Here is a 13,422-nt window from a genome sequence, read left to right on the forward strand (position 1 = left end):
AATGAGTTGTCTCTAATGCGCTGATGACGTCATGGAGTTTGCAGAGCGCTACTGCGGAGCTAGCTTGTGGCTCAATGTAAACAATAGCCAAAAACACAGCTGAGAATTCCCGCGGCAGATAGTAGGGGCGGGATTTTAGGAATATAAACTCTACGTCTGGTGAACTTTTAGCCTAGCATGGAGCAGTATGGACCAAAAGGAATGTTTTTAGCACCATGTTGAATCTATGCTCCTCAAACAGTCCAACAAGATACAACCTAGGTGTGCCTAATAAACTGTCTGCTGAGGGTATTTTTATTTATGGTTCTTTTACAGTTTTTAATGTTTGCACATTATCTCTCCTTTTAATTGATTCAAGAAAGAACAAACATACACATATCAGATACACCATTATGACCACTGACAGGTGAAGTGAATAACATTGGATTATTTCTTCATTACAGCATCTGTTAGTGGGTTGGATGTATTAGGGAGCAAGTGAACATTCTGTCAAGCCTAAGATTTGAGCTTGTTTGACAAGGACCAAATTATGATAGTTTGACGACTGGGTCAGAGCATCTCCAAAACTGAAGCTCTTGTGGGGTGTTCCCGGTCTCCATTGGTCATTATCTGCAATGCATTGTCTCATAATTACCATTTAACAATATACACCTGAGGCTAAAGTCCCACACACCAACACAAATCCTGATCCTAATGAGGACACATTAGTAGTAAGCATTTAGGTATGAACACAAAGCTGAAAACACAGAGCAAAAATGAAAACCAGCACAAAGAGACATTTTAAACCAATCATCACAGTGATTCTACTATAGCAATATGAGCAGATAGAAATGGACACCACAGTCTGACTGCTCATCAGTTTGTTACCTGTTGAAGTTCAGGGTTTGGCTGCTGGGCTGGGGTCGGAATTCATTCAGCTTTAACATCACTCTTGGTTCTGGACTAGCATAGCGTTAGCAAACTATCTGTGCAAAAGCTTGCAAACAGCTGAAATTGTGTTAGCAGCATAATGCAGTTGTTTCTGTTTTGGATGCAGTTTTCCCTTTAATATCTCACTCGTGTCCTTTTGCGCAATAAAAATAAAAGTAATGTCCATATCCCAGGTGTAGACCATATTTCCTTCCTCTGGCACTCAAACTGAAATCACACTGAAAGTCCAAGTGGTACCGATCAGTGGGATCGATAGGCAGGCTGCCGAACAATTACAAGGAATTGAACTACTCTTCAAGAACCGAATACACTGAATACAAACAGATGATAAAAATTTTTTCTAAAAGTTATATTCTTACATATACACTCACAGGCCATTTTATAAGGTACACCTGTTCAACTACTTGTTAATGCAAACATCTGATCAGCCAATCATTTTTAAACAACTCTAGGCATTTAGGTATGTAGACATGGTCAAGATGACCTGCTGAAGTTCAAAGCAAGTATCAGAATGGGGTAGAAAAGTGATTTAAATTACGTTAAACATGGCATGGTTGTTTATCTGAGTATTTCAAAAACTGCTAATCTACTGGGCTTTCCCACTCAACCATCTCTATGGTTAGCCAAAAGGGTTTCCAACACTGTCCAGGAAAAAAAGTTATAAACTAATGAAATGGCTGGTGAGTGTATATGTGTATTTCTTATATATAGTCACTAAGCCTTTAGATACAAAAATATAACAGAATACATAATCAAATTCAAATATGTAACAAATCTGTGTCAGTAAATCATCAACATAATGTTAAAAGGCACCACCAACAAATATGCCCTATAGAACTGCAGAAAGATGCTTACAAGTTTTCAAATGTTTTACACTTTTAAAAGTTTTCTTTATATTTATTGTGTTGTATTCTTTTGACCTTTAACCCTCTGACTCAACGAGTCCAGAATAATAGAATGATAAATCTGCAAGATAATGATGATTTGAAGAATAACAAACAGTCTGTAAGCTTACAGCCATACCACCCTGAGCAAGCCCAACTGGTGAATCTAAATTGTCCATAGGTGTGAATGTGAGTGGTTGTTTCTATGTGTTAGCACTGCATCTGGCTGGTGACCTGTCCGGGGTGTACCCTGTAGTAGCACACCCCGCGGCCCTGATGAGCATAAGCAGAAGAGAATGGATGGATGGATAAACAGTCTGTAGTGGCTTGGCAAGGATCCTCCTGTGAACCAGTCAATCAAGCCATCTACTTAAAGATGCAGAATACTGTCAATTCCTAAAATTGTTGAAAGCAACTAAATATTATTAGTTTTGGGGATTTTTGGCACATCAAGAGTGTGGACCAAACACATTACAATTAGTTGGAAATTACATATTTTAAGACACAAACTAACTGACTGAATCAGAAAATAATGTGCTTATTATCTATTACTTAAAATGTTAGTGGCAGTCCTAAAAATGCACAGTCTTTCATATTTATTCCACTTTGTGCTGCAATTCTAAACATTATGTTGCCTTTTTAATAATTGTGAATTATTTTATTAGTGATGATGGCAAGCTTGAAATTCTCTTTAGGGTCTTAGAGGAGTTTAGGTTGTTCTGAAGTATGTTTTCCTGTGGGTTCAACACTGGGGAGAGAGAGTTTGAGGAAACACTAGGCTGCCTGACGGAACTCCAATCAGTGATTGAACCTGAAAATGGGGAATTTGGCAATGACTCCAAAGATAAAGACAAAGTAGGGTTTTCAATTCCCTTAGATGACAGCTCATCCTCACTGCCTTTGCGATCCCTGGAATAATTCCTAATATCCCGGCGGAACGATTTCTCTGTGTTTGCTTCCTTCTTACACAGAATAATGTAGCATTTTGTGAAGAATTGACAAAACAAGATGCCGTAGGCTGAGATGAGGATAACGACCATCTCCACTGCTGGAATGTACTTGTCTGTGACATTGACATAGACTGGGCCAAACATGATCCAGGAAATGAAGTAAATGAGCATTGCAAAAGTGATGAACTTTGCATCATTGTAACTGTCAGGCAACTTTCGTCCTTTATAGGCAACACCAAAGCAGATGAGAGCCAAAAGGCCAATATAGGCTAACATGGCTCCAAACGCAGGAATTAATTTCTCATTACAAAATATCAGTTTCATGTTGTCCTGTGTGATCTCTGAGTCAGTGGATGGAGGACTGAGTACAAGCCACGTTGTAACAATAACCACTTGACCTGCCATGCAGACTGCAATAATAAGGTAAGGCTTGTAGAGCTTCTTCAGCACATTTTGAGTGTCCGGGTCAAACTCAAAGGCTAAGACGATCTTAAAGGACTTGACCATGATGCAGGAGACACACAAGGTAAAACTCAAGCCAAACACCACCTGCCGTGCTTGACACTGATAGCTATTGGGTGGACCACCAAATAATATAACACTAGTAAATGTGATCATAAGGGAGAGGAGGAGAATGATGCTGATTGGGCCTACAGATGAGCGCACAACAGGGGTATTCCAGTGTGCAAGGAAGATGATCCCAACAACAATGGTAAGCACTGCTCCTAAAGAAGTAAAAGACAGCAGCACAATAAGATATACATCACCCCATTTCAGGAAATCTATTTTTCTTGGCAAACACTTTGAACTGCCTTTTAGGGAGTAATAGTTTTTTTCACAAGGATTACACTTCTCTGAATCTGAAAAGAAAGAACACAAGATCATTAGAATATTTAAGTTGGATTCAAATTCCTTGAACTGTCAATGCAATAGACTGCAATATAAGCATTTTAAAACACTTATTTTGGCTTTTATGTAATTTTACAGTTAACTGATACAAATGGAGTTGACTTTTTTTTAATAATACATACCAGTGGTATTGGAAAAGTAGTTCTCAGCACAGGGTTCACACTGATAGCAGCAATGAGGCTGACCTGAAACTGAAGTCTTACTGTAGCCAGGCTGACAGCTGTCTGTGCACTTGGAAGTCACGTTTCCCTGAGAGAAGAAAGAATCATGATTACACAAGTTTTTATATGCTAACTGCCTCTTAAACAAAATAAGAACAAAAAAAAGAAGGAAGGAAAGAAAGAAAGAAACTGAGGAGCTGTTCCAGGATACACAGTCATTCAGTTTTTTAGAAAAACTCCTTAATATGAGTACTGACACTGATAAATACATGACAAATAAAACAAACCTACGTTCTTGCTGATGATAATGGTAATATTCAAATACTTAGGTTAGCATGTTAGTATGCCATTATTAGTACAACTAAGCATGATCAGATTGCCTTTAATTTCAAGGGTAACCACCCATTCACAAAATCATTAGAGAGCCAAATTATTACCTTTAACAGTGCAAGATCAAAAGTCAAGAGCTCACCAGAGTTAATAGTATAACATGAAATATCAATTTCTGCATTCCATTAGAGTAATATTTAGTGAATCACCAGAATTGGTGAGAGTCATCTTTTGCACACCTTAAATATTTTCTTTTAAATATCAATTCAACATGGCTGATGGATGACCCACCAACTGGTCAATATGATAATCCTGCCAACATTGACTGTAGATAATGTGAATATTTAAAAAATGAAAAAAATGAATGGATGTTATACTTACAATGTAAATGTAGACAGCATCTCTTGCTTCCTGTGAGATGAAAGTCAGGCTACTTTGCAATATACTGTAATGAGCTACAATGTCATGCACGTCTAGAGACTCTGAAGTCTGATTCCATAGGATGATATCGTATTCAGCATTGAGGTCACCATGGGGATCAAATGAATAGTTTTTCCCATCCATGTGGAACTTTGCCTTCCGTAAGGCTCCTCGTAACTGAAATTGCAGTGTGTGTGAAAATATTGATTAAAAATGATGTACCTAAAGTGGACAGGACAAAACTTCATACACACAGATTAGGTACAACATCATGACCAGAGACATATCTTCATTATAGGACCTATTAGTGGGTGGGATATATTAGGGAGCATGTCAACATTTTGTCCTCAAAGCGCAAGGAAGACAACTGGATCACAAAATCTCCAAAACGTCAGCTCTTGTTGGTTTTTCCTGGTCTGCAGTAGTCAGTATCTATTAAAAGTAGTCCAACAATAGAAACAGCGACAGGATCATGAGTGACCAAGGCTCACTGATACACATGGGGAGTGAAGGCTGGTAGAACAACTATATATTCCCCATTTCTCCTGCGGGCGATCTTTTTTTTCTTGAAGCTCCAGCTTGAGAATTCTGTGGAGGGAGCTTTTGGCTTCTTGGGGTCTCTGTGCAATATCTTTGCCGTTCCTAGGACTGCATTTCTCTGGACAGAGATCTCTGATGTTGTTCCTGCAATCTGCCAAAGCCACTCACCCAGTGTGGAGGTCACTGGCCCAGCTGAGAAGGAGCTATATCTCCTAAAGCTTCGTTGATGTTATTGCTGTAGATCAAGTGGTGTGGATCAGTGAACTGATGTCTCGTTCACTCCTGGCATAAAGCTTGATCTTATCCATGTAGAAGAGTTGGCTGTTGACTACTCCATTCCATAGTCGGAATCCATAGCCAGTCTTTTTAATGATCTCACTGAGGGGGTTCAGGCCCATGCAGAAGAGCAGTGGAGACAGAGGATCTCCATTGTAAACCCCACACTTGATGACAACTTGTGCTACTGGCTTGAAGTTGGTCAAAGACCATATATTTTTATATATATATATATATATATATATATATATATATATATATATATATATATATATATATATATATATATATTAAAAAAAACACCCAGCATGCCCCTGCGGGCAGTTTATCCTTCAAGCTCGGGTCCTCTACCAGAGGCCTGGGAGCTTGAGGGTCCTGCGCAGTATCTTGTAGCTGTTCCCAGGACTGCGCTCTTCTGGACAGAGATCTCCGATGTTGTTCCCGGGATCTGCTGGAGCCACTCACCTAGCTTAGGAGTCACCGCACCTAGTGCTCCGATTACCACGGGGACCACCGTTGCCTTCATCCTCCACATCCTCTCGAGCTCTTCTCTGAGCCCTTGGTATTTCTCCAGCTTCTCGTGTTCCTTCTTCCTGATATTGCTGTCATTCGGAACCGCTACATCGATCACTACGGCCGTCTTCTTCTGTTTGTCTACCACCACTATGTCCGGTTGGTTAGCCACCACCATTTTGTCCGTCTGCATCTGGAAGTCCCACAGGATCTTAGCTCGGTCATTCTCCACCACCCTTGGGGGCATCTCCCATTTTGACCTTGGGACTTCCAGGTTATACTCGGCACAGATGTTCCTGTACACTATGCCGGCCGGCCACTTGGTTATGGCGTTCCATGTATGCCCTGCCTGCTAGCATCTTGCACCCTGCTGTTATGTGCTGGATTGTCTCTGGGGCATCTTTACACAGCCTGCACCTGGGGTCTTGCCTGGTGTGATAGACCCCAGCCTCTATGGATCTTGTACTCAGAGCTTGTTCTTGTGCTGCCATGATTAGTGCCTCTGTGCTGTCTTTCAGTCCAGCTTTGTCCAGCCACTGGTAGGATTTCTGGATATCAGCCACCTCCTCTATCTGCCAGTGGTACATACCGTGCAGGGGCCTGTCCTTCCATGATGGTTCCTCGTCTCCCTCCTCTTTCTTGGGTTTCTGCTGTCTGAGGTATTCACTGAGCACTCGGTCAGTTGGGGCCATCTTCCCAATGTATTCTTGGATGTTCGTTGTCTCATCCTGGACTGTGGTGCTGACGCTCACCAGTCCCCGGCCCCCTTCCTTCCGCTTAGCGTACAGCCTCAGGGTGCTGGACTTGGGGTGAAACCCTCCATGCATGGTCAGGAGCTTTCTTGTCTTTATGTCAGTGGCTTCTATCTCCTCCTTTGGCCAGCCTATTACCCCAGCAGGGTACCTGATCACGGACAGGGCATAGGTGTTGATGGCCCGGATCTTGTTCTTATCGTTCAGCTGACTCCTCAGGACTTGCCTGACCCTCTGCAGGTACTTGGTGGTTGCAGCTTTCCTAGCGGCCTCTTCATGGTTCCCATTCGCCTGCGGGATCCCCAGGTACTTGTAACTGTCCCCTATGTTTGCAATGTTGCCTTCTGGTAGTTCAATCCCCTCAGTTCTGACTACCTTCCCTCTCTTTGTTACCATCCGACTACACTTCTCCAGTCCGAACAACATTCCAGTGTCATTGCTGTATATCCTGCTGGTGTGGATCAGTGAATCAATGTCTCATTCAGTCTTGGCAGGCAGCTTGATGTCATCCATGCCTGACAACTGCTCCATTCTGTAGTCGGTATCTGTAGCCAGTCTTGTCAATGATCTCATTGAGGGGGTTCAGGCCTATGCAGAACAGCAGTTGGGACAGAGCATCTCCTTGGTAGATCCTGCACTTGATGGTGACTTGTGCTATTGGCTTGAAGTTGATGTAGAGTGAGAGAGAGAGAGAGAGAGAGAGAGAGAGAGAGTGAGTGTGTGTGTGTGTGTGTGTGTGTGTGTGTGTGTGTGTGTGTGCGTGCGTGCGTGCGTGCGTGCGTGCGTGCGTGCATTTACCTCCAACGGGGATAAGCGTTTTGTCTTGCAGTCTCTGTCAGTGCAGAGGTCTTCAACAGCCTGAGCTATTGCTTTAACCGCCAATTCTATACTGAACACAGCAGATGGATATATCATAGTTTTTAACTCCTCTGATGAAGTCAATCCATGCAATGTAGACAAGAATGGGTTGTTCTTGTGGTGGTTGGGATTTTCATTAAGGTCATCGAGATATCGCTCAAACTTGGTTGTGTTTCCAGATTTAAAAGTGACCCCAATGATTGTTCCTATGTCACTCAAGGTATGTTTTTTTGTATTCAGTATTTCAGGTGATTGCGACCAAATATCACTGGCCAACCAAACTCTCCTTGTTCCTTGAGGATTATTGAGAAGTTTTTGAAAAATATACATCATATGGTCTGGTTTAGCGAAGGACACAATGACACTGACGTTTTCATTATCTATGATGGTTTTGACTGTAGACTCAATGCTCTTTCCCAGCGAATAATCATTTAAATCATCTGGAAGAACAGAGGTGAAGGCGAAGCAGATGCCTTTTTGGTTTGTATAGTACCAGAGCCGCTCAGTTATATAGCGACCATATTCACCATCGGTTGTCAGCACACCGACCCAAGTCCATCCATTATTATCAAGAATCTCAGAGATGGCACGAGCTTGGTGATCATCTTGTGGTACAGTCCTCATAAAGCTTGGAAAACGGGTTTTATCACTTAGAAGGCCAGAAGTTGCACCATAACTTATCTGTGGAAATTATCACAAAACATTGTTTGGACAAGTGAAACGTGCTATTCATATTCTGCCTGCATTCATTCTTTTACATTGCAAGGCTATTTATAGTTATGTTTTACAATAAGTTTGAAAAAACTAAGCACTGTATTATCACAGCTTGTTAGCTGAGTACATAAACGTTTTTTTTTTCAGTTCTTGATGCGAAGCTAGAACTTCTGCTGTTATCTCCAAATTGAATGGAAAGGTATATCAGGTCATTTCATCTATTCTCTGAATAATAGCTGCTGCTGTTTGAATAATACACTTTACATTCAGTGATAAATACTACTACTACTACTACTAATAATAATAATAATAATAATAATAATAATGATTATAATAATACTAATAATCATCATCATCATCATCATAATAGACCCAAAGAGTCAGTCATACCTCGGGTATATATTCCAGGTTGAGTAGCCTTGTAACTGCTATGGCTATCTCTGAGTAGTAACCACCAATGACAGCAAGGACAGGGGAAGACTGCTGTGCACTAGTGTTACCTGCAAAAATGTATTCAGTGACACAATTACTTGGATTTACATTAACTTATATTAAGATAGTAGAATTACAAACAATTACATTTACATTTAACTAAACTGTGGGCAAAACTTGCTCTTTATTTAGGTGTAAATTTGACTAAGTTTAACTTTCAGCATGTAAGTAATAATACTTTTATGAAACAACAATTAAGAAAAAGGAATTAATCAAACTGACTAGTCAGAAAATTCTCATATTTTTCACTTTTTTCCCCCTCAGAGTACTCACAGTTTCCCTTCATAAAGGATGGGATTTTTCTCAGGGCAGTAGTAACGTCACCACAGGAGTCAAGTATAAGATATCCCAAGGTGAGGTTCCCCAACTCTTGCTTCTGATTTATCTCCTCCAGCGCCTGCACCATTATCAGAGACTGGACCAGGTTGGCCGTGCTAAACCTGTATGAAACAATCAGATATGTTATATACAAATATACCCTAATTTAACACACACTTTGACACTCATTGCTAAAGAGTAACAGCACCTGTCACATATCTGGTTTTCACTGCCATCATAATTCACAGTGACATTAACACTTTCGTGTATCGGGAACAATCCTCCAATAATGATGTCGCCTTCTGCTGTGGCCTGTTCGAAGGATTTGGTACCATGGTGTGATAAAACTACAAAATAGATGCAGAAGCTGAAAGATTGTTTTATCTTCCTCCAGCTGTCCATCTTGTAAGTAGAAATTTTTCTTCAATGAATCTCCAAAAACGTGCTCTGAAAAAATCATTTGTGTGTATCCCTTCAGTGTGTTTGCAGAAGACAGAGCTGTGGATAAACCTCTTTAACTTGAAATACTGCTTATCCTTTTTGTTTTGTTTTTTTTTGGCTTTTTATGGTCACATGGGGTTTGATGTCACTTCAAGACATGGAATGTGACAATGTTATCGCTCCTTTCCAGGTAATTATTCTGATAAGTTTCACAGTGGTTAGATTAAAAAAAAAGAAAGATATGAAGTATTTGGACAGGTGTTGTATTGACATGACTCATATCCACTGTATATACAGATAATTTGGCTTACAGTTCAGTAAACCAATCTGTTGACCGTGCTTTTATATAATACTGACATACTATCCTACTATACTTGGCAAGACAATGCTAGGTATTTCCCCAAAAGGCTTAAGAATAATTCTATAGATGCTAAAGTAAGAAAAAAGAAGTAAGAGGGCTCTGGTGCCAAATTCTTAACTTATGTCTTATCTGTAACATTTGTTTGTGACTTTGACTGTGATCTTTAACCAGGTTAAACAAGATTTGTTGTACACACCTCTGCACTGCATGCATTTCCTGGTCTCTTTTGGCTGCTTTTCTGATTTTCTTGCCTCAACAAAAACCCCAAATTGTTCTGTTACAAAAGAACACAAGCAGAATATGTAAAAAATATCATCATATTAATACAAGTGAAAATTTGCTACTAAAAATAAATAAGGCTACAAAATATCCAAGCATAGAAAGTATCTAAGTTCGTTTAACCTTAATTTATAGATTTATATGCTTTTTGATACTCCACTACATCTAATACTTTTACTTAACTACATTCACATCAAGGCTGTTGTTAGCAGTCGCTTTGAGGATTTAAAAGTGTGTATTTACACATAAAAATGCTGTCCATCCATTTTCTTCCACGTACACAATTCAGGGCTACTTGAGCTGGAGCCAATCCCAGCTGCCACGGGAGAAGAGGTTGGGTGAAACCTGTACAGGCTGCCGATTTGTTGGAGAGCTAACAAAGATAGGCAGACAACTGTTCATGCTCAGATTCACACCTATGGACAATTTAGAATCAACCTAACCACCCTATGCATGTTTGGACTGTGAGAGGAAGCATGAGTACCCAGAGACGACTCAAGTACAGATTCTACAAAGAAAGTCCCCGGCCTGGATTTTAACCATGGACTTTTCTACTGTGAGCCAATGGTGCTAACCATCATGCCGCCCCATTAAAATGAGTAATCATTAATAATGGGTAGTAATCCCTCAGCAATAATACATCATATAATCTGGCACTACCAAGTGCCAAAAAATGTGTTGTATAATTTAATTTCTGGTTATTTGTTGCTAAACTTAAAAAAAAATTTGCAATGTCACTAAATGAATATCCACACAAACTCTTAAATAGGTACACCTCGATATTGCCAGGTTGGACTCACTTTTGCTTTCAGAACTACTTTAATTCTTTATGGCACAGATCCAACAACATGCTGGAAACATTCCTCACAGATTGAAATGATAGCATCACACAGTTGCTGCAGCTTTGTTTGTAAAATATCATGATGTGAATTTCCTGTTCCACTTCAGATTGAAATCTCTTGACCTTGGATGCCATTTGAGTACAAAACACTCTTTGTTAAGTACAGTGAACCAGTCTGACAAAATTTAAGGCTTCTGATATGGTGCTTTATCCTACTGAAAGTAGTCACCAGAAGATGATCATAAATTAATGGACATGGTCAGGTATAATACTCAAGTAGTCTGTGGTTTTAAATGATCCTCAATTGATACCAAAGGGCCCAAAGTGTGCAAGAGAAAATATCATCTACACATTATAATACCAGCAGCAGCCCGATGGAGCTGTTCTTTCATGTTGTTCGCACCAAATTGTGATCCTACCACTTGCATGTTACAGTAGAAATAGAGACTCATCAGACCAGGCAACATTTTCCCAATCTTCATCAGTTTTGGTGAGCCTGTGTGAATTGTAACCTCAGTTTTCTCCTCCTAGCTGACAGCGAAAAGGAGAAAACTGAGCCATGGTGTGGTTTTCTGCTTCTATAGCTTATTTGTTCAGTGGTTCAATGTGTTGAGCATTTAGAGATGCTCTTCTGCATACCTCAATTGTAACAAGTGGCTATTTGAGTTAGTGTCACCTTCCTATGAGTGGAAAGCAATCTTTCATTCTCGTCTGACATCAAAAAGCCAGATAACTTCTGCTCACGGGATATTTTCTCTGTTTCAGACCATACTCTATAAACACTAGAGATAGTTGTGTGGTAAATTCCCAGTAAATCAGTAGTTTCGAAATACTCAGACCATCCCATCTGGCACCAACAACTATGCCATTTCTTTCCCATTTTGTTTCTCGGTCTTGACCATGCCTACATGCCTGATATTTCTCTTAACAAGCAGTTGAACAAGTGCTCCTAATGAAGAAGACATAAAATTCTCTAAGATAAAAGTTCTTTTTTTTAATGGTTCAAGGAGCAACCTTATGCTACTGTCACACACATGAAAGAGGAAGTTAAACAGAAGTATCAAGTTATCAGTAACATTCCTCCATCTATCCAGTGCACTGAATGTCAGTTTCACTACATGTCTCTTTATTGATTCTGACAATATAACAATCACAAGTTTTTTTCTGATAAATAAATCCAAGTACAAAGTACAAAATGGAAGAAGGAAAGTCAGATTTATTATTTTTATTACATATGATTTTACTGTTAAAAGGCACTGCTTTACTTATTTAAATCACCATGTCAACATGAAAACTGGAACATGGAGCATCTGACTGAAGCTGTGTCACAAAAGTCATCTGATGTAAAAAATCTGCCAAATCAAGCACGTGGAGCTACTTGCTGTGGTGACCGTGGTGACCACTTGTGAATAAATGAGGAGTGGAAAGTATCTTCTTCTTTATAAGATGCCACAGTCCTGTTGTTCTCTGCTTTTGTAACCCGTCGAATATCAAACTTGAGCATTATTCTCTTGTGAATAACTTTGTATTAGCAGCATAGACTGTATAAAAGAGATAAGCATGCAGTCTGTAGAGAAATATGATGTGTATGATGTGAGTTTGAAGAAGTAGTTGTTGTTTGTGGCCTGGGCACAGTTTCAATTCTAGTGGGAAAAACCTGAAGTAGAGCTTTACATACATTATAATTACAATTGCAAAAGTGACTTACAGTAAAATATCCCGCGGACACACTGAGGTGTCATGTTCAAAGCAAAATAGTTATTTCAAACAGTGCAGCACATGTTTGCATAATACTAACAATCAAAATACTCAAATTAAAAGTGAAACAGAATTATAGCAGGCTGTCAATTTAAATCCGTTTACTTGTCGTAATGTTGGAGTTGTGCTACGTTTTACACAGACTAAGTAGCCATGCTGTGTATTTCAATCAGCAATATTGTTCACAAACTAATGTTAATAACCATTCATACAAACCAACTCACTCTATGTACTTCCCAGTTTTTGAGGCTATTATCACTTTCTTTGTGCCATTGCTTTCCCACATTTTGTTACAATAGCATTCACACAAGTGTAAGGCCTTAAATGGAGTCATGTCAGTTGAAAGTCTGCACAGGGTGGATTTTCCAGTCTCCTACCTGCTTCTCTGCAGGTTTTGAAGGAGTGACAGGACTCTGCGACACCTGCGGATCCTGCGCATACTCAGATCATTAAAAGAAGGGAGGGGAGCAGCAGATTTTGTCATTCTTCAGATATTTAAAATAGCAGAAAGTGTTGTCCACATAAAATAAAAAAAAGATAAGACTTGACAGTAAGACGGAAGTACAGCTTTTACAGACATACCTACAGCAGGTACTTATTGGCAAGACTGTCAGCTTTTGATTGATAGGGAGTCTCAGGGGACACAGTGCCACTACTCTCAAGCACAAGGACCCAGTGTGGCAGTGTTCTTATTT

At 39.8% G+C, this 13,422-nt stretch overlaps 1 protein-coding gene across 2 annotated transcripts; it reads right to left on the reverse strand.

Moving 5' to 3' along the window:
* Positions 1-315: 315 nt before the first annotated feature.
* Positions 316-9,552, reverse strand: LOC100705999 (G-protein coupled receptor family C group 6 member A-like). Of its 2 annotated transcripts, XR_002056476.2 has the most exons (8): positions 9,256-9,552; positions 9,003-9,169; positions 8,628-8,737; positions 7,464-8,204; positions 4,546-4,761; positions 3,796-3,922; positions 868-3,624; positions 316-609 (listed from the first exon to the last, which is right to left on the reverse strand). XR_002056476.2 is itself a non-coding variant. In XM_019345445.2 (7 exons), exons 1-7 carry the CDS (start codon positions 9,447-9,449, stop codon positions 2,468-2,470), a joined length of 2,712 nt encoding a protein of 903 aa, XP_019200990.1. In that variant the 5' UTR covers positions 9,450-9,552; the 3' UTR covers positions 316-2,467. The 2 variants fall into 2 exon arrangements, 1 of the variants encoding a protein (XP_019200990.1); XM_019345445.2 differs by having other exon boundaries at positions 316-3,624.
* Between the last annotated feature and the right edge of the window lie 3,870 nt (positions 9,553-13,422).

Source organism: Oreochromis niloticus, linkage group LG15 (assembly GCF_001858045.2).
Source record: "Oreochromis niloticus isolate F11D_XX linkage group LG15, O_niloticus_UMD_NMBU, whole genome shotgun sequence".
Lineage (NCBI taxonomy): Eukaryota > Metazoa > Chordata > Actinopteri > Cichliformes > Cichlidae > Oreochromis > Oreochromis niloticus.

What these genes read in the sequence shown, in the direction of transcription:
- LOC100705999 (XM_019345445.2), bottom strand. Translation starts at nt 9,449, where the DNA reads ATGGACAGCTGGAGGAAGATAAAACAATCTTTCAGCTTCTGCATCTAT. An exon ending in ATGCTGTCTACATTTACATT is followed by an intron (nt 3,923 to 4,545) that starts GTAAGTATAACA and finishes TTCTTCTCTCAG; the next exon opens with GGAAACGTGACTTCCAAGTG. An exon ending in CTACTTTTCCAATACCACTG is followed by an intron (nt 3,625 to 3,795) that starts GTATGTATTATT and finishes CTTTCTTTTCAG; the next exon opens with ATTCAGAGAAGTGTAATCCT.